The sequence below is a fragment of the Bombus pascuorum genome, chromosome 9, assembly GCF_905332965.1.
Source record: "Bombus pascuorum chromosome 9, iyBomPasc1.1, whole genome shotgun sequence".
Taxonomy (NCBI): domain Eukaryota; kingdom Metazoa; phylum Arthropoda; class Insecta; order Hymenoptera; family Apidae; genus Bombus; species Bombus pascuorum.
Genome location: NC_083496.1, coordinates 1,422,468 through 1,443,340, shown reverse-complemented (window position 1 = coordinate 1,443,340; position 20,873 = coordinate 1,422,468). Strand labels below are relative to the sequence as shown.

Here is a 20,873-nt window from a genome sequence, read left to right as displayed (position 1 = left end):
AGTGTTAATTAACGTTAGTAAATCGATCAGGCAAGATTTAATTCGTTAAAGTGGAAATGTTAGTAAGACGGAGAATAAATATTTTAGTACAACGATTAATCGATGTTAATCATGCGACGATCGTGCGAACAAACTTTCTACGCGAATCTTGCCTCGGATCGTCTACTCGATCGTTCGTTACGCGATCGCAGCGATGTGATGCACCGCAGTCTTATCCTGAATACATTTAGGGAGAACCTTTCTGGATTTCCGTAAAATGCATTTTCGCGGGCAACAGTCTTCCACCAATGACCTGCGTTCAGAAATCCTTCTCATTATCCTCCTCGTCATTCTATTAAACTCTTACAAACTTCCTATCAACAAATCTTAATTTTTATCTCTGCCAACTTACTTCTCGACGCTCCAATCCTCGGCACAGTCCTTCATCATGGACAGAGCCTGACAGAAATCTTGGCCGATCGCCTTCAAGTGTTTGGTATCTAGATGCAAGCCTGCCAACGTTCCTTGGTCACATCCACAGAAGCTGCTCTCCATGGTGTAGCTTCTATAGAAAATGAAAAAAATCCAGCGTTACTGGCAAATCGAGTCGTTGTTTTGGCAAGGTAAATCGGTAACGGTCTGCGCGTATACCTCGAAACACCTAACTGCCGCCATATGGCTACCCTAGCCGTGGACTCCTTGTTCCTTTCGACCTTGAACGAGCACAGTGGCAACGCGAACGCCGGAGATATTCTTTGCATGAGGTGCGGCAACATCTGAAACGCGTATCGCGAGAATAATCAGAGTTATACGAGTGCTCGCTCGTTATCTCATTTTTCTTCATTTCCAGCAACATTTTAATTAAAAATTAACTGTCACGCGATCGTGGAAATTTAACGAGATCGACGAATAAAGGTAAAAAGTTGCATCACCTTCGTACAGACTAGTTCCAGCGGAACCTATATTTTCATGCACTGTATCTAAAATTGGAACACGAACGGAATCGATGTACCGATCCTGTTCGCTGTAAATTACATCGGGCGAAACTCGTTTCGCACTGATGTTTCCCCTCTCGCGAGCTTCGAAACTGCTCCGCTCGTAAATTCGCTTCGATAGATCGCGCTAGATTACCGTTCGTACTTCTCGGTGCATGTAACCCGTATCTAAAAATAATACCCTAGTCTTCGTTCCTCTTTCGTCCCCTTACCAAATACTGCGCCGGCTGGTCCGGTTTCGCCCTGTCCGCGGCGCTCCAAGAACCCGACCTTGAGCAACCGAACAGAAACACGTTCTTCCTCCGTGAATGGCCGTGATAGTCGACGAAAACATAGGGAGGTCTTTGCAACACCCTCGTGCAGTACTCCATCAGGCCCTTCGTGTGATAGATCACCGGATGTAGTACCCGATTCGGATTGCTCCATCGTCTGTTCAAGTCTTCGTTCGTCAGCCCATAGCGATTACTATAATCAATCGAAAATAAACTATTTTTCTCAAATAAATTCCAAGTTCTTCGCCCACCTTCCAAACAAATAAATAAATACTATCATCGATCGTTCTTGTTACTATTATCGTATCGTGCGCGAACAACGTTGAAAATATCGAAATTATTTGATGGTTTATTTCGAAACTGGCAAACGAATTAGTCGATATGAAACGAATAAACGTCTATTTATAACGCGAAAGAAATTTCTAAGAAGCACGGTTTTAGAATTTCCTGTCAGTTTGCACGTCGATGGTGCACGTCGAACCGAGAAGAAGGAGAAGGGCTGTTGTCAGAGATCGTCTTCATTTAAGGATTCAGCCGCGGTTAGAAGGACGTTTCCGGCGGCCGGAAGTCGGGCCGGAGGAAGTGACGCCTCCGCGTCGCGCATAGCTAATAGTGGGGTTATACCGTGGACCCCTGGCTTTACACAACCGAGACCGCCATTTCGCTTTTACCTGTCATCCTGAGATTGTTTCAAGATGTACACGATGTTAGGTACTTGGAATACCAAATACGTTTGTTCATCTTAGCGAGACGTGTCTAAATCTTTCTTCCACGCTAAAACAGACTCGGAGAACCTGTCCCGTTAAAATCCTCCGCTATTTCCAACAATATTTAACGCCGTAAAATTTCTATATTTATTTAAATTCGTGACGTAACTAGCTTGAGAGTAAAATACGAGTTTCTCTTGATAATTGCTAATTATTCGTTTCACGATCTCGAGGTTAACCAACCGCCCTTCCAAGAACCTGAACCTCTGTAAGAAGGGTAATATACCATCGGAGGAACATTGACTGGCGATAGAAATAATTAGCAGGTTGCCGGTCACGATTACAAGAAGTCGCTCACCGTGGGATTAACAATCGCTACACGCGTACCCACGGACAGGAATCTTCGACCGTTCTTCCGATCGAGACATCGACCACGTAATACAAACATTAGCAATTTGACGCCTCGTAATCGCTTCCGGTCTTTAAGGTAGTACAGACGCACGTGACACGGACTCAAGATAACCACGTAACGATCGATATCTGGCATCGAGGCAGATGGCGACGAATAATAAGAATAATGGACGAGCGGTGACCATGCACCTGCGGGATGATGTACGCGAAGACACGTTCCGTCGTGATCGTCCTCGTCCTCTTTGTCTTCGTCTTTGTCTTCGTCGTCGTGGTCGCGATGTTGTCGAGGACGTTCACCGTCGAGAACATTCGCAGAAATCGTCGAAAAACAACAGTCATCGGAGATAATAGATTTCGTCCGGCGTGGAATGAGAGGGAATGGGAAAGGGTAGAGTGAAAAAGAGACACGTCCGACGAAAAAACCGGCAAGAATTACTCTCGGACGTGTATTAAAATGAAATCATCACTGACGAACTTCATCGTCGATGTAACTCGTTCGTCGTTAAAAACACGGAACTCTAATGGCTGTCGATTTCCTTGATTCCGTTATCCTCGGCTCTATTTCGAGGAACTCGAATTAGAAGAACAGGTAACATTAACCGAACGCTTCTCTCTTCCATTTCTTCAGTCGCGATAACGATTATAAACACGTCATTTTTATTTCTTTTTTTTTTTTTTTGTCGATAGTAAATCAACCGCGTGCCAAGTTAATTTATTATAATCATAAGCAGCGACTTCCTGGTAATTACAAATACATATTCTATCGAAAGAAGAAAACGATTTCACGATGGAACAACGACGAATGTACTTACGTACGAACAATTCAACGGCACAATTGGCGAATGAAATGGCGCGCAGTGGCGGCAATGTGCGAGCGACAATGAAGCAATTGTACAACGAACTTCTTCGCAGTTTTATTAGCCGACCGATGTAATGGCCAACATCAGTCTGTCCGTGCTAGCAAGCGATGTCAATGACTTGAACGGAGGAGCCTTGACCGCGAACTTCTCTCACCTTCTCAGAGATCCTGTACAAATTACACTTAACCGGCCACTCGTCTCGAACTGGCTGCGCGCATGAGATTTTCAAAGGTACCGCCAATCAGGTTCGTACACCTGGACCCGTAAAAATACCGATGAATTACCCGCTCGTTGGATTACGATTAACGAGCACCGATCGCACGATTTATCGTCATTATTTAATCGGCCGTAAATCACACAGAGTATCAACATCGTTTCAACTTTACTGTCATCTTCGTTCGATCTTGCTGCTTTCGCGAGTACACGCGCTCGCTCGAATCTGTTCGGAAATCGTGAACCAGACGCCGATATCAGCAACGATGCTACTGAACTGCGTTACCGATGCGGCCTGTTGCAACCGCGTTCTCGAGGATTACATCGAAAGTGGTTGCACGTGTTCTCTTTGATTTCACTCTCGGCAGAGCCGAACCTATTATCGTATCGCTAAGAGATTCGAAATGCGCGCAAATCGAGAAATTCACGGATGATCGAAAAGGTCTTGTTTTACAGGTTCCGTCTCTATTTCTCTGTTTCTTTGCCGGATATTATATTATCGAGTAATTTCGAACATGACGTCAGGCTTATTTGCGTATTAACGGTGTACGGACGCAAAGTAAGGTGAATCGTTAATCCCGTTACGAGTAACTTTTGCCATTTCATCGGTGAACGATTCACATTCTTGTTTATCCTCGAGCTGGATATATACACCGTGGCCGGATTACGTCGTTCTAAGGAAAATACAGCCAGAAGTCACGATACTTGGACGAACGAGGCGTCCGAGAGGCAAGACGAAGAAGCGGACGCGAGGAAGAAAAATTCGTAGATCGTTCTTGCAATCGTAAAGCGAAATCCTTGGGTACCTTGGGAACGTTCGTTTCTTCGTGGTCGTCTTCCACGTATCACGCGTTTCTTCCGTGAACTTTACTACCAGCCTGCCCGGCTTCCCCTCTATCTTTGTTTCTATCTCTTCTCGCCTCGCGGCATTTTCTTCGAGGTTATCCCGGGGTTCGATCGTGTAACCACGCTTGTGAACTCCTTTTTTCCTTTGGCCGCAACCCACCAAGAAATCTATTTCCTGCGTCGTTGAAATACGACGGTAACCGAGCTCGAACGCGATCGAACGCCGTTTCAAATCGCGTATTCGTTTGTGCGCGAATCTTTTATAAATCTTCGGACGATCGATACCTGTTGCGACTTTCGTGCGATGATCGTTTCCACGATAACGTTCTGTGAGAAAAATCAACGGATGAATATACATAAGAGAAATCATGATCAGTTACACGAACGAATAATTTCCGTTGCAACGGAATGGTACACGGTAAACACAAGAATGTACGTGCGAATGTTAAATTTGTCATGTGATACATCGTCTTTTAAACGTGCAAATTACCACTTGGTGCACCTTGTAGCTGCCGCGGTTATCACGAATGCCTTCGCGGGCGAGAATCGAGGGTCGCCAAGCCGCCATACATCGTTTCGCCCGCGGCAACAGAGAAACACACGCAAGCAAACGATACCAGGCTACGGCAAGAAGCTCGCGAGTATCTTTATAGCGTCACTGATACGAAAGGGACGTGTGACGTTCGTTTCAGGATCCTGGCCGGCCGAAGGGCTAAAGCGATCGCGCATTAGAATACTCGTGACCAGTCTCCGATTTGCATTCCTTCGCGAAACCAAGGCCTCTATCATTCCATCTCTCTCTTTCTTTCTTTATTTCTCTCCCTCCCTCCCTTCCTCCCTCCCTTCTCTCTCTCTCTCTCTCTCTCTCTCTTTCTCTCATTCTCATACTCGGTCTCTCTTTCTCCGCCTCTGAATCTCCTTTTTTTCTTTCCTCCTCTCTTTTCGTACCTTTTCTTCTTCTTTTTTCTTTGCTGGCGCGAGTCGAAGAACGGTCGAGAAAAGGGCGAGCATTCGCTGATGAATTCTCGGCTCGCTGACGTTTCTTCTACGCCCTGACCGATCGTTTCTTCGAAGCTGATGCGGCAAAAGCAGCCCTTACGTCGCGGCGACGCGTCGCTCCCTTCCACAGGGAACGAAACGGAGGAATGTCCGTGCAGGTTTTTACTATAATGCGATTCGTCGCGGTGAACCTCGTTCCGCGGACCTCGTAAAATTCGCGTTTCACAACGTGTCACTCGCGCCACATAAATACAGCCGCGTAAATATACCAGTCGGGACGATGGATTCAGCCTGGATTAATAAAAGTCGAACCGGTGCATCGATTCTGCTACATTATCGACATGTTGGATCGAGAGGAAGATACATAAGGAAAACGCGCGATTCGCGCGACTGGTTCTTCCAGAGTTCGATGCACCTTCGGTTACAAGGATCGCCGATAGATTTTGCTGAATATTATGCAAAACTTCTTTCTTTAAAATCTTCGATCGTATCGATTTTATCGTCGACCGAGATAAATCGGCCGGCATAATAAGAAAACGAGCAGTAGTTAACGGTATCGATTCGAAAACGTTTTAAGCACCAAGGACGAGCGAGCAGGAAATTACTTCTAAATGGATACTCGGTCCGTGAAGGAACGAACAGAGCGATTTTATGCCAACGTCATTCGTGTCCCGTCATCGGATACCGATTTATTCGATCTCTAACTGCTCCCTCGCCGATGAATTCGACGATACAGCGCGAAATATTCGTCTGCCGAGCTCTTGCAGCTGGTCCAATAAATCCCGAGATTTAATTTCGCGATTCCGTTCTCGTGAACGAATGTCTCTGCGCCAACGGGCAATAGAATTCTCGCCTATCCGAATCGAGATTTAATTTAGAGGCTTGGCTGGCTGGTCCACAGGCATAGTTCCCTGGAATTCTTTCCGGTAACTACACGCAATACCGAGAATCTATACGAACCGGCTAAACAGAACCGAGTCTCGAAATTGGCTACGAGAAGAAAAAGAAAAATGAAAAAGAAAAAGGTAACAGGCTACTAACGAAGCGAATCTTTGACAGACGCCTGCAAAATGGACCAAATTGATAGCTTCTAACATTCGGGACACGGTATAGAAAGCGTCCATTGTACTTTTACAAAATATTCGATAGAATATTCTATCGAAAAGATCTTCGCTCTTCGGTATAGCAGTGGTAGACGTCGGTCCCCCACTATGTTAATAACGTAAATCACAGCGCAGTAGTCCACGAATATAAATGAATTGCCCATAATGAAGAAGGAATGTAAATTCAGTGGTTCGCGCTGCTGAATCCAAGATGAACATTATTATTTCCACCTGTTGGTTAATCGATCGAAGCTAGGCAAACAGAGACAAATAAATACTTGTTCGAGAACGATTTTATCCTCGCCAGGGAACCTCGAATATTTCATCTCACAGCGACGAAGACTTTCGACGTTTAACGTAACTGGTAACTAAATTTGCCTAAGGAATTTTATCTTCGACTTACTTAAGAAATAATAGACGTGAAATATCCGCGTTAAGAAGAATTGACTTTGTTAGCCGAGGATTAAATTTCCACTGTATTGAGGTGAAAATTGGTCCAAAAATTCGTCATGCCATAAGACTGCTAAAGACAGAGACAGAGAGAGAGGAAGGAAAAGAAGAGGAAAAGGTACAAGTAGAATTAGTAACGTAACAGTACGGAGCAAGAGGAGAAAAAGTAAAAGTACGTAGGTATACAAAAGTGAAATGCAACTGTATCGAGTATGCAAAACTAACTGTAACGGTAATGCGCGGAAACGCGAGCAACTAAAAGTACAAGTGCAAAGAAAAGGACGCCTCGGGACAAGTAACATCTGGGAACGTAAAAATAGACGATAACGCTGGTTGAGCAATATAGGGGCTTAACGCCCCTGGAGCGTCGTCTCCGACGCGAAAGCGAAGCCGAGGCATCGCTCGGCGACCTCCAAACGGAAAAAAAAAATCAACTAACTAACTAACTAAAACGACGCGACGGCCAGGCTTGTTTCGAGAACGTGTAACCGCAAGCAGAAGCAGAGGTTCACGGTTTCAGGTTCTAGGTCAGTCCGTCGAGCCCGGGGCACGTAACAGCGGCAAGAACAGGGGCCCAAGTAAAACGGTGGGTAGCAAGAGAAGCATTTAATGATCGTACTCTGCCACGGCTGTTATTATCATCCATTTCTGCGTTCTATCGGCGATCACATGCGCCGCGAGTCGTGATTCGTTCGTGGTTTCGTCGAGGACCCAGACACGGGGACAGTAAGAAAGAAGAGAAAAGGAAAAGAGAAAGACAGAGTCGAAGACCGCTGGTCCCGATATCAGAATGATTTAGGGAACGCCGTGGGATTACGTGTGTTCAACGACGAGTTTCGCTGTTTCCTACGGCGATTCACGAGACCGTGTAATCACATTACATCCTGGGGGAACAACATTGTCTAAATATATATACGCGAGACATCGTATGCATAACAAGACGTAGGTACGTAATCGATGAGCCGTGTACCGAAGATATCCTCGATAACCCGGCTCTCAGCTGCGTTCTCAACCCTTGTCCGTTGGACGATGATCGAATTTGATGCTCGTTACTCGGTGGAATTCGCCGAGGAAAGTCTCTACTCGTATTTTAAGTGGAAATTTCACAGGCTTCCTGTATTAGAAGATAATGATTTTGCTTGCGATCGATTCGATAACGAACGATACGAGAGAATCTATCGCTGGACTAAACGTTGAAAACGTTGAAAGAGAAGATACGACGCGATATACAGATTGTTCCGATTGGCAACTGAATCACGGCTCTGAAGAACGAATCGAAGGAAAGAGTGTGCAAGGACGCTCGTCCCTTTCGTAGTGCCAAGTCGCCTGACCACTTTGCGCCGCTTTAATTGGATTCTCTAGGAAACGAGCAGAATCCTGGATACCCTATAAATAATCGAGGATTCGTATTCCCTGCTCAGGTAACGCGGTGTCCGTAAATCTACAGGAAGCGAGTGAAAGAAGCGCGATAAACCGTGGCTCTCGTCAGGAATTGCGGTAGTCGCGATATCGTTAGATAGAAAGAATATTTACGACGAAACGACGTCTTGCACTCTGACGCTCACTTTGTATATACGTGAACAAACACATCGATAGATGTATCTCGCAGGTAGGAGACAGGATGATGAGGATCACTGTCCTAGAAGTATCAAAATGGAAGGAATCGACGGCGTCGAAGCCTTCGGGGCAGTATGGCTCCTTGGATCGTCTCGAACGTCGAGGCTATTCGCGGGCTAAAACGGAGTTCGTTCCATGCCCGTGGAACGAATGAACGAAGGAGAAAGAAAACCTCGGAAGAAAAGGGACGGGGGGCTAAGTAGAGGAGAAGAGAGGAACTACTCTTCTCCTTAAGAAGTAGAGAGGAAGATGGAAAGAACGGGGGCCTTACATAGCGATTGCTGGCAGGGCCTGAAATAGACTTGAAGAATCCCCCGTAGCATCCTCACCTCTCTTTCTTCGCCTCCTCCACCACCACCGGCACCTCCTTCTTATCCTCCTCCTCCTCCTCATCCTCATCCTCATCCTCCTTATACTTCTTCTAGTTCTTCTTCTTCTTCTTCTTCTTCTCCTTCTTCTTCTTCTCCTTCTTCTTCTTCTTCGTTCAACAACAAGCGTTGCCTACAGCTCTCGAGAGTCTTCCTTTTCTTTACTTTTATTTTCGCAAAAAAGGACCAAGAATCCCTCTCGGCTTGGCTGTGAGAAGTTGTTCCTAGCATCTCGTTCACGCAGATAGGGCCAACACGAGGGAGAAACGGAGACGAACAAGACGAAGGAGGTGGTGGAGGATCGCTTGTTTATCCAGGATCGAGCTTCTGCTTTCGTTTCACCCACCGATATATGGCCACGAACAGAAACCCCCGTAGGCATTGCCAGACCTAAGTGCACTCCACGGCACAACGACTGCATTCCCATGGGAATACGTCGCCGAGACTCCGACCTGTTAAACTGACCTGCGCCAATGCACCAGCAAAGCGTGACCCACGCAACCAAGCTACAGGGTCGAACATACTAGATTTGATTTGATTTTGCTTATCCCCCGGTGGACAATCAACGACTATTTTCTCTTTTTGCTTCGTCGAGTGTCTCCAAACGGATAGGCTCGATTGTTGTTAAGAAATCGTGCGATCGTAACAAACTGTAACCTCGTGGATGCGAACGTGTTGCGATCGGCAGATACTTCGTGGTAATTTTGCAACGAGAATAGAACACGAGAGAACTGTTGCGATGGATTTATGTAAAATATAATGATAGCTTAAAATAACAACCCCCGATATTTTATAATAATAGAGTGTACTCTAAAAATAGGGAGCACGAGAATAGTCGGTAGAACTCTAAAACTAAACGAGAGATATTTTAAGGGTCCGTATAATTCTAACTGCTCCGTCGTATAATTACTCGTCTCTGTTTACGATCGACCTGACATTGGCCTCTCGTAATAAAGTATACCTTCGGCAATTCTGTTCCATGACGTTCCTACCTGACGCAACCGTATCGAATCTTTAAATAGATGATACGCGGTTCGTTATAAACGAACTGAAATCGACTCGTGTATCGTTTAACATAGAAATCGCGGTGCTTTCGTGCCAGCCATGGAGACAACGAGAAGAGGAACGCAGATCGAAAGAGACGCGGTGGGTCTCGGATGTCACGCGAGTTCCTTTTTGCTGGACTGGTCGCACACCGCGTAACAGAAATAACACGTCGCGTATAATGATCATCGATCCAGAGACGTTACAGGATATCGAATCGATCGGATACGGTCTGGACAAAGAGCAACTAAAAAACGAAGACAAAGTAGATAGCTAAAGAAGATAAAAGAAAGACGAAGGAGAAGAAGAAAAAGAAAATTCTCTGGTCGGGATTTTGCACTCCTTGTTGGTTCTCCGGTACCGGTTGCATATCGTAATCGAAGTAACTGGGCCTCAGTGGCGCGCGATCGTTTCGACGCGAGAAAAGCATACGATACATACAGCACGTATTCCAGAAGCAAGTGATCTCTCGTGCGAGAGAAGACGCGGTCAGAAATGAAGCCTACCTTGAGACAAGAGCCTTTTTGCTGCCGCTGAGAATACGCTGATGCCGCGAGCGTGGATCCATAACGAAAGCAACGCTAGCAAGAAATCTCTCGGCCAGACGAGATACGACTTCACTGTGTTAAGGGGTTAATATCGGTCTGGTGCATTAAGATGGGCATCGTTCTCATAAGAGTTCTCGAATGTTTCATTCGTATCTACGCACCGTGGTATCGTAATGGTTAGTCGCAGCGGAGGCCGAGCGCGTAGATCGAAATAATTAATGTGGCGCGAGCGCGTTCGCGAAACGTGTGGACGCTTTTAAAATGGAATCCTCTATCCTCTATCCTCGTGACCGTAGGTACGCATTAAACTCGATAAAAATACGGGGCTGGATGTATTTAAACGATTGTAAAGCGATTATGCGTTTTTCAGACGTTGAAGATACTTCCCTTAATGGGGCCCGGTCAATGCCGGCGGAGAAAAAACTAAGCACGGAAAGACCGAAGAATAAGAATAGACGGCGCCAAAGGCTTAACAAGGGAACCGGTTCAAAACCTCCTGCGCCAGTGTACTCCGACTTTCATGGAGATTCCACCGAGTCACTTCGACCACCGTGTGCAATATATCGAACGCCTGTATGATTCCCGTAATACCTAGCAGGTTACAATTGCAATCGTACGCTAGCCTCGTCGAGCAATTAACATCCTACGCCATATCTCCATGCCGTTTATATATAATTCTGTTTATATATAACTTGCGATAGACGTTGAATCGAACGTCTGTCCTATGGAACATCGAAAGAGGGAAAAATGAAAAAGGTATTTCCAACGAGGAAACGTTGCCAACCGACGTTCTCTCAAGGTTCTTCCAAGCCGCGATTTACACGCACGATATCCAAGTTGACCGGAATGATAATATCGTTAACGCATCCCGATCGTCGACATCGTTCACCATGGAAAACAGTGATTTTGAGGGATGGTATGTGGCGCGTTCTCGCGAACCACGCTCAGAAATGAAGTCTACCTTGAGGTCGGTGTCTTTTTTGCGCCAGCTCGTCGATACAATTCCATTCAGGACGATGAACATCGTGAAGTGACGCTAAAGCGAAATTCCATCCGCTACAACTACCAACGTAAAACAAACTATACGATGGGACAACGTTATTAATAGCGTCCACCGTCGAACCATCTTCCCGCTGTCTGCTAGACAGCTTCACGCCTCGTTCTCCGTTTCCTTGACAATCCAGGCTTCGCTACTTCGTTCGTAGCTCTTCGATCTCGTAGCGATTCAATCTCGTTTCGATTCTTTCACTTTCGTTTCGTTTACGCTCTTCCTACGACGTGTAGACGCACGTTGAGAAACAAAAAAGAGAATACTGATCGTATGTTGCGCGTTAGTCGGATCGACGTTCGTTAGATTCAAGATCGAACCAACCATCAATAATTTCCAGTACACCAAATCGCTCAGAAATCTTCGCACCATAAAGCGAGAACGAACGAGAATCTACATTCGGTGCATCGGTGGGCTAAAAAGTTCGGCCGAGAGAGCAAAGTTCGTGAGAGAAGAAACGTACGAGAGAGCGAAGCCGTGTCAACGAACGCACCGCGTCATCCTCTCTAACCCTCCGGCACCGACATCTATTGTGGTACCTCGTATTTTTTTCTGACCTTGTCACCTCGCAGGCTTTTTGCGCGACCAAGTCGATTACATTTCGGATCGGTTCGTATCCCCCGTCGACGTCTCGAGCTATCCCGCTCTCTCGTGCCCGCTCGTCCCTTCGTGGGCTCCGCTCGTCCTGCTCTAGGTTAGCCAGTGAATCATCTTCAACGACCCCCTCCTCTGGGATCCGGGCAGAAGACTCTTAAGGGGCCCCACAGCGCAGCGCGAGGCCAGTCCGAGAACGCGACCCTAACACTAACATCCGGTGTATTCCGAGAGTCGGAAACGGAAACGGCTGCTTGATCGATTAATCGACACACGCCACCATGAAGATCGCTCTACTGTTGCTGCTCGTCGCGGCCTTCGCCTCAGGTTCGTACACTTTCTCGACATATCAGTCGTTATCGCTCCATTCGCTGAAAATTTACGTTCCATCTGAAAAATTCGTTTTCGAGAATCGAGAGACTAGAGAGGAATCCAATCTGGCTGTTGGAATTCGCTAGGAACAAGGTGCATTGGCAGGAAGTTTGCTCGAACTTTCCGCAGTTTGACATTCAGATTTCGAATTCTGGTAGTCTCTTAATGATTCGTATCGTTGGAATAACGCCAAGTTTTTGTTCGGAGAATACCTCGACCCGCATCGATTCGTTTTCCAACTTCTCTTCTTTGTTCGATGCTTTCGTCCTCGCATTGTCGTTCCCTTGGAGAAAACGTCGACTGCGACGTCCGGTGCATTCAAACGTTGAAGAGGAAACTCGCGGTCGCTGATCACGCACGCGACTTCAAGATCACTCGTTCGTCATTCTGACTCGTTTCTTCGCGGTTCGTTATTCATGCTACGTTCGCCCAACGATTCTTTTTGTGCTCAACGGACGATACCGTGCACTCCAGACTTTAATTAACGACAAAAAGTCCATCCAATGTCACGATTCTTTGCTTGTATTTTCTACATTTGAATTTTTTTCTTTGATAAATATTTTTTTTTTTTCTTTATCGTCCTGAATTTTTATTTCACGTAACGCGTTATGATACTTGGCAAAATTCCACGCACTTGAACTATCGTCATCGCGATCGCGTTAATTACCATACGATTGACGTGTAATTCGTGAATGAAATCGCGGCTCGTAGCGTCTAGCAGGCGTCTTCTTTCTAGAGAGCACTGGCGGCAGACGTCTCAAGGTCTTCGGGTCGTTTACCACCACCTGCGCCGCGGGCTTCACGAACCGGAGCATTTTTACGCGAAACACACCCTTTCAATTTATCACGCGTCTTCTTTCTCAAGGCGCCTCGAATCATTTGCTTGTTCGTCTATTTCGTAACATGTGCCGTCGAAAATACTACTCTCTTTTCTTCGTTAAATCTTTGAAAAATCTAATACATATTTAAACGTCCATCACGATTTCGAATTGCGATAAGAAGTTTTATAATTTAACGGAAATATCGGGAACATTAAACGTGGTCTACGTTCCTTAAAGGAATTTTAGTATAATCTCGAGATCATTTTTGCACGCTAAAAGAGAGAACAGCTCGAACGAAATTTCTAGGCTTTGTATTAGTCGTCTGTAAACTATTTGGTGGCCTTAACCGGTCATAATTTATAAGTACAGTTAACCAAATAGACGTAGAAGGTCAATGAACTCGCATGGCATGTATCGTGTGAACACGGCACTTCTCACAAACTACAGAGTCATTCTGCGAGTCTGGCTACAACGAACGGCGTCAATGATGTATACATATCCCAGAGGTAATAAATTAAAATCGCGATAGTAAATGATTTACGACGAGCGGGAGTGTGAGTTAAGCCGAACACAATCGACCTGTTCGATGCGACGTTGTAAACCGATGCTATATTTTTTAATAGGAATATTCGTAACAAATTTTTGCGAAGCTTAATTAACGAGAAGGGAAAGGAAGGGAAGGGAAGGAAACGGAAGACAATGGTAGTTGATAGATCTAGATGGTTAGAATAGGCTGATTTAAAATGCTGAAAGGCTATAGAATTCGATGTGAATGGGAATGACGTTCGTTGGATACGTCGAGTGCATTTTTCTTCCGCTTCGCGACATGCATCTTCGAATTAAACGAATAAAAAGTATTTATAATTGCTAGCAGATGTAACGGTTCACGCGACGATGCTAAAATGGAACACCGAGTAGATTAGAATTCACAGGATGATTTTTCCCGCGTCTGGGGCTGCCATTTGTGGCCTGGTCGGAAGTCAATGGCGGAGACGTGCCTCGATGAGATAATATGAGAACAAGAAAGGAATTTCCTTTTTTATTCATCAGCTGGCTCTGTCGGGGATAGGGTCGATCGATAGCTCTCTAACGTTTGAATTGGTGAAACATGTGTTGATTTTCGAAAATAAACAGCATGTATCGATACATAATTTTGAATTCATTTAAATAAATTTAGTCGATGTATTCGAGCATAATGAAATGCTGCACAATTGGACAATTGTTAGGAATAAATTGCAGGGGATTGTGTGACACTTGGTAAACATTTAGCAGAAATATGTACCTAATATACTTTCTTTCGATAATTAACGAATATCTCTAACGAATAATAATAAGTTAATCGAAATGAATTTACAGCTCAAAGGATCACAACGATCCAGTTAGACGGTGTGCAATACTTCGTGTCAAGGATGAATCCCTACAGTCCCGAACTGAATTACTTCTTGGCCTACCAGTACTGTCGTTCATTGGGCTTGCAGTTGGCCTCTTTCGAGACTAAGGAAAAAGCCGACACGATGACGCAGTACTTGAAAAACGCCGGCTACGTTAAATACGACTTCTGGACATCCGGCAACAAGTTGGGCACGGACATGTTCCTCTGGATGAGCACAGGTCTTCCGTTCAATGCCACCTTCGACTACATGTTGAGGCGACCTGGCAACAGACCCGCTGACGTTCCACCCGGCACCGAACCTCAACGAGTGGCACGCGAAAGGTAATCATCAACTTGCACGTCAAACTTCCACTAAAATCAATTCATAGATTACTTCGTAACGACCTTTGGAATTAAGAACCTTATCCCACTCTCTAACCTTTCGAGATAATAGTTTACCAGATTGGAACGAACCTTCCAATCCTTTTAACGATCCTTCGTTCAAAAATCTCATCGGAATCGGAAATCACATAGACGAGGGACACGCACACGTAGAAAGTAGCGTGACTTTTCGATTATGAACTTTATCTCGGCGTGTAACCTTGCGAAACAATGATTTATCGGATTGGAACAAACCTCGTAACGATCTTTCGTTAAAAAAAAAAAGAACCTCGTCAGAACCGGAAATCGCATAGACAAAAGACACGCATCCAGGAGGAAGCAATCGTCACGTTCTGTCTACAGAACCAGGCAAATAGAAACACAGCGAAAATTCTTTTGCGTCAAGGAAGAAGACAATAGGTCGAAGATCGATTCGTCGTCACGAACGATAATTATCGGCGTCCCTTCCGCGGCGTGCACGCGTCTCCACCCGGAAACGCGTGCATCGAATCGATAAACGGCTGCCGGGTGATTTAAATTCTAATCCGGAACTTGTTCGGTTCCAGCGGTGACAGCGGCAGCGCGGACGGATGCGTCGCGATGGCAGCGCCTACGTTAGCATGGGAGGCCCAGGACTGCACCTTGGTTAAGGACTTCATCTGCGAGCAAACAAGATGCTACTACTACAACTACGGCAGCATTCCAGTCTCTGCGACTCAGGGGTAAGAGGTGAGATAATACTTGTCACAAAAATACACAAAACCGCCGAGAATAAGAGAGAGAAAATGAGATAGGCAGATAGGCTATCAGAAGAGTTCAACCTGTACCAAGGTGAATCTCGATGGCGCACGGACAAAAAAATAGAAAACGGTGGGACAAACCGATAAGATATCAGCGAAAGAGACACGATAATTGGTCGGCCCAGTAGAAACGCCAATTAGGCGTTTCTTGTAATCATGTATTTACGCCAAAGGGTTTTCAACGGTGATGATTTTTCAAGCGCGAACGATTTTATGGTACGACGAGGCTCCTTCGTATTTCGTATGCAAATTAATCGAGTGAACGCTTCGATACGAGCGCGTATTAATCGCGGACAAGATGTCTTTGTCTCATACGTTAATTAAATAGGCGGTCGTAGAGAGCCAGCGAGTCCACGGTGGCTAACGGACTGGCAGGTTTTTTTCTCCGTGCGGTTATGAGTTATGAGAACTGATAAAAGGAACTGATAAATAACGCTTCACTGCGATAATGTAGTCTGAATAATTGTTAAGATAGATGGTACTTGGGAAACTGTGCGACATCCTTCGCTGTCGTTCGGACGTAAACTGCTTATCACTCGTGACGTTCTCGAACACGAGAACACAGCTTATAATTAATAACGCATTCTCTCGCTTCTCGCAAATGTCAGACACACGACGCATAATACACACGCACACGCAAAAACACACATCAATGTGAAAAAGCGTGGACACTACTGATTATAAATTGATATTATCAACATTTTTCAATTTCAATATTCGATCTTACTAATATTAGCCTAAGCAGTGGTGCCAGACTTTTTCTATGTACTCTTTATGCTTTTAACACCATAGACGATACTAATATGAATTATCGCTAATATACGTGAGGGAACACCCACAAGTCACTGTTACAACTTTCTATTCTGAATAATAATCCTCTTTAAACCTATCGCTTTGCCCTCGTGAACGAGACGACAACGTTCTCCTGAAACTAGTGCGCGATTTCCAGAAATCGCAGACCCTACATAACAACCACCTCGGCGCCAGCCAGCGACGACCAGGTCGACGAGCATGAGGAAAGCAACGCCAGCAAGAACGACGAGCAGAATGAGAGCAGCATCGACGAGAAGTTAACACCGGAAGAAGAGAGCTCTGTCGACGAGAAATTACCTGAAGACCCGGTCGTTAGCAGGCTGATTACCACGGCCGTTCCCGCGTCTGACAAGCAACAGCAACCCGCCTTATCACCGTCCACGTCTTCGCCAGTAATCACCGAGGATCACGAACAACCTAGCAACGCTGAATTGGACAACACCAGACCAGATCATCTTCCTGACATCACGAGCCTCTTTACCGACACTCCAGGTCCACAGGCCAGAAAAGACAGCGTATTCGATGGTCTTAAGACTCGCGAAGTCCATCGTTCGTCCTTACGTTCGGCCTCCGACATGAAAGTCGAACATCGAGAGTCACCGGATTATTTCGAGATGCATGGCGAAACCGAGTCGCCAAATAACGGTTTAGAAGACGCACACACGGTCGGTCCATACGACAGCGTCCAAGATTACTACGTGAACGACCAACCAGAGGCGGCTGAATCGTCGATGATGAAGGATCAAGACGACGACAGCAGCACGATCCTGCCAGAGGCGGAACCGGCCTACAGGTACAACATCAAAGTGCGCACCAACGGCAAAGTATTAGACCCTCCGTCCAAGTAACGCTTTACAATTTAGGCATCGTCGCGTTGTTCGTTAATAAGTGAAGAGCAGAGGAGATTCTCGAGGAACTAGATGTATTAATGTACGTTATTTTAATGTTTATACAGCGAACATCAGGCACGCGTACACGCGTGCGGTCGAGCGATCCCATCGCGATCACGATGGGGCCGGTCGTTGCCATTCATCGCTCATCCATTCGTTCTGATTTCAATGAAATTTCCGGTTAGCGCTCGTCGGATTCTTTCACGCCGTTCGCAATCGTCGGGGTCTTTAGATCGACAGAAGGAAAACTTTCGAGATCGGATCTCGTCTCAAACAAAGATGTTTTGATACCGAACGAGGTTTCAAGAATGTTCGATTTGGTTTGATACTTAAACTAAGTTAACGGTTAATTTGCTCGAATACATACGTAAATTTGGAAGCGAGTCTTTTCCTTCTGGCATCGATCTCCGACGATAGCCGACATCGTTCTCGCAAGGGCATTCATTCCACCATTTCAATTCGATCCTTAATCAGTGGCACCGGCGGACATATTGCATCCGCGTGACAGGATCGGTCGCGCTCGATTCTTCTATATCTCTTCAGCAGTCTTTTTTTTATCGGAGCACGTATCCATTTAGCGCTATTTGACTCGTAGACATGGTAGATGATAATAAACACGAACGTGAGGACTCATCTGCGTGGGATCTCAGGCATTAAGCTGGTACAGGAGGAAACGCACGGTGAACTACATTATCGTTGTTCTTAAGGCTAACCGAATCGTCATTGGTGTAGGGTTGGGAGTCCGCCCGTGCCACGAATCTTCATGCATATCGATGTGTAATCATCTTAGTTAACGTTATTCGTACGTCTGCAAGATGAAACGTTTCGTAGCCGATCGGTTTGACTCGGATTTTCTCCTTGATAACGGTTCGAACGTCGATCTTAACCGTAATTTTAACGTTTGAACTAAAATTAGAGTATTCAGAGTCTCGAAGGATGCTAAATGGAAAAAGGTTACTCGAGGAACACACGAATCGCAACGTTTCGGTCATCCAGACATATGACAATCGGCATACGCGTAGATCAACATTCACGAGATGATTTTTCTTACTGCTACGATAGGTCATCGACGCATGAATCTTGAATATCATTGCGTAAACACGGCGCGAATGTGCAACTTGTGTAATTGAATATTAATAAAGGTACGAAACACACTCTTGTTGGTATCGTGTCGATCTTTGTCAACCTTTAACATAATTACCTTCTTAGAAATCACTTACCAACCGTTTACCACACCCTCGATGTTCAGCATTGGCACTATTTTGAATACGTAATCGTCTCGTAAACTCGCTACGTAAGGGTTGTTGCTCAACAGCGCCTCTAACGTACCATCCATCACCCATGAAGCATTGCTTTCACCCGGATGAACTCTCGATGTTAGAAATATCACTTTACGGTTCTGCAGAATAAAGAGGAAACATGTTCCGAGATCATTCCATTGACCCTTTCGCAGTGTAACATAACAAATATAATACCATAAATTTCATATATTTTAGATGTTATTGTACGTAACGAAACTATTAAAATTGATTGTCCGTGAAAAGTTGAAAATAGGAATTTTTATCGAAAGAAATTTTGACGATAATTATACGTCGAAATAAATATTTCCTAAGTCGTTCGTTCTGAATTCATCTTCGTTGTATCAAACAGCCTGTCAAAGAGTTAAAATTTCTATGTAATAAAATCAACGCCATTCGTCATCCATCACCTAACAAAATATTCTTTTCAATTCTTAAATTGTATACATATTTCCTCTTCGAAACTCACCTGTATAGGATTGCTCTTAGAATCCAAAGACGTAATAGTCAACAGAGGATTGTTGTTTCCGTTTAACGTTTCGCAAAGAGTCTCCGCTCTGAAATACGTATTCGAAGGAACCCTCCTGGTCCACTTCCAAATATTAGTCATTAACAAACTGTACGTATAAGGGAAATGGTACGCCAGATAACAAACATCGTACGCATGAGGAAAGGCGACAGTGAACGACGTAGTCAAATAATTTTTCCCCTTGGTTGGACGTTGGTAACAGTTCCGATAGTAGCAGATATCAGCGCCTGTTCTCACCCAACCTGGCCTGCCTAACTGAGCTTCCGTCACGCTGAAGAGAATCGGTTTCATACCGAAATTGAACTGCGAGTTCGCCTTCTCGCAGTTGATGATGTTAAAGGTATACGGCAGGTTCGCTTCCATGTTTGACACCTCGAAATAGAACCACTGATGCCTGGAGCCGCTGTTCACATCCGGCGTCAAGATTAGATCGTACTCTCTCGGGCCTATCTGCAAGGAAGCGGATTGGAAAGAAACGATGCAGATTTACCGCGAAACGAGAACCAACGGAAGTATCATTTTTTGGAAAATTAAATACACATTATCAGCCATGAGTACTATCGTATTTACACGTTACATTTATTGGAAAATTCCAGCACGTTTTATTTTATTTGGTATTTTACATTATAACGTACTCACACTCATAAATTTGGAGAATATTAAGACATTAAGGAACACTGACTTCCATACGTAAATAAATATTTTATTCGTATTCTATATTATCGAAACGTTAATTAATATTACTAATACCCTTATTTCTCAGAAAAAAGATTGTTCCGTGCAAAAAACGAGGCGTAGACGGCAATCGAAACTTTTGAGAAAATAAATAAGGTGTCCTAGTCGACCGATGTCCACAATAACGTCATGATACTTATGGCTGGCAGTGCAATTAAGATTGAATGATATGAAATATTCATAGAGTTGTACCTGAATAACTTTTCTCAGATTCCCGCTCTCGAATCTGGACTCGAAGTGCAACTGTTTGGTGTCGGAGCAACGTTTCCCTATCCTGTTCTCATCCCAGTTGCACAAATGATTATCAGCCGGTGTTTGCTCGTCGCTGTTATTAGAAGCTAAAGCGTCAAGATCATAGACTACTTCTTGAACCAAGGTGCCACCGTGAAGACCTCGTTCCACGCACGTAAGAAGTTTCGATCGACAGACCTTCCTGTCCTTGTTGTTCAAAGGCTCGTCTTTCCCAAGACCATCGCCACCGATTAGATCCGGGTAAGCCACCTTCACGAAACCTATCACGCTTTTCACTCTGCTTGCTATTACGCAATAGGCCTGTTGATCCGACAAATTCGAAGACATGTCGTTAAAGATTTTGATCGCCGTGTCATTATTCGACGTTTGATTCTTTGTTATCCCTTCTTTTGTCGGATCCTTCGTGAACGTTTTTGTTTTGCTACTACATATTCTCGTGTCTGTTACATCGATCAATTTCTCGGTCGAAGACTTTGCTACGCAAATTTGATTCTGTAGGTTGCCTAATTCTTTGAAGAAAGCGCCGTATCTAAACAATCAAGAGACATACAAGTTA

The 20,873-nt window shown here is 44.9% G+C and overlaps 2 protein-coding genes across 11 annotated transcripts in view; one reads left to right on the top strand and one right to left on the bottom strand.

The window, feature by feature from the left end:
- LOC132910374 (cytosolic carboxypeptidase 1-like) overlaps positions 1–20,873 on the bottom strand; it is a 31,878-nt gene that overhangs the window by 838 nt on the left and 10,167 nt on the right. For 6 of the 9 annotated variants that reach the window (XM_060966029.1, XM_060966021.1, XM_060966024.1 and 3 more), the window contains 7 exons: positions 20,258–20,846; positions 19,271–19,780; positions 18,724–18,902; positions 1,187–1,439; positions 631–755; positions 392–544; positions 153–307 (listed from right to left, as the gene is read on the bottom strand). In XM_060966029.1, the coding sequence (XP_060822012.1) occupies positions 178–307; positions 392–544; positions 631–755; positions 1,187–1,439; positions 18,724–18,902; positions 19,271–19,780; positions 20,258–20,846 (1,939 nt within the window). In that variant the 3' untranslated portion in view covers positions 153–177. The remainder of the gene's footprint in view (positions 1–152; positions 308–391; positions 545–630; positions 756–1,186; positions 1,440–18,723; positions 18,903–19,270; positions 19,781–20,257; positions 20,847–20,873) is intronic. The other 3 variants (XM_060966026.1, XM_060966025.1, XM_060966028.1) reach the window with 2 other exon arrangements.
- Positions 11,502–18,657, top strand: LOC132910385 (uncharacterized). 2 transcript variants are annotated; one of them, XM_060966048.1, is made up of 4 exons: positions 11,502–12,381; positions 14,604–14,961; positions 15,567–15,722; positions 16,750–18,657. In XM_060966048.1, the coding sequence occupies exons 1-4, from the start codon at positions 12,336–12,338 to the stop codon at positions 17,459–17,461; spliced, it is 1,272 nt and encodes a 423-aa protein (XP_060822031.1). In that variant the 5' UTR covers positions 11,502–12,335; the 3' UTR covers positions 17,462–18,657. The 2 variants fall into 2 exon arrangements, with proteins under 2 accessions (XP_060822031.1, XP_060822032.1); XM_060966049.1 differs by having other exon boundaries at positions 11,520–12,381; positions 15,567–15,729; positions 16,750–16,880.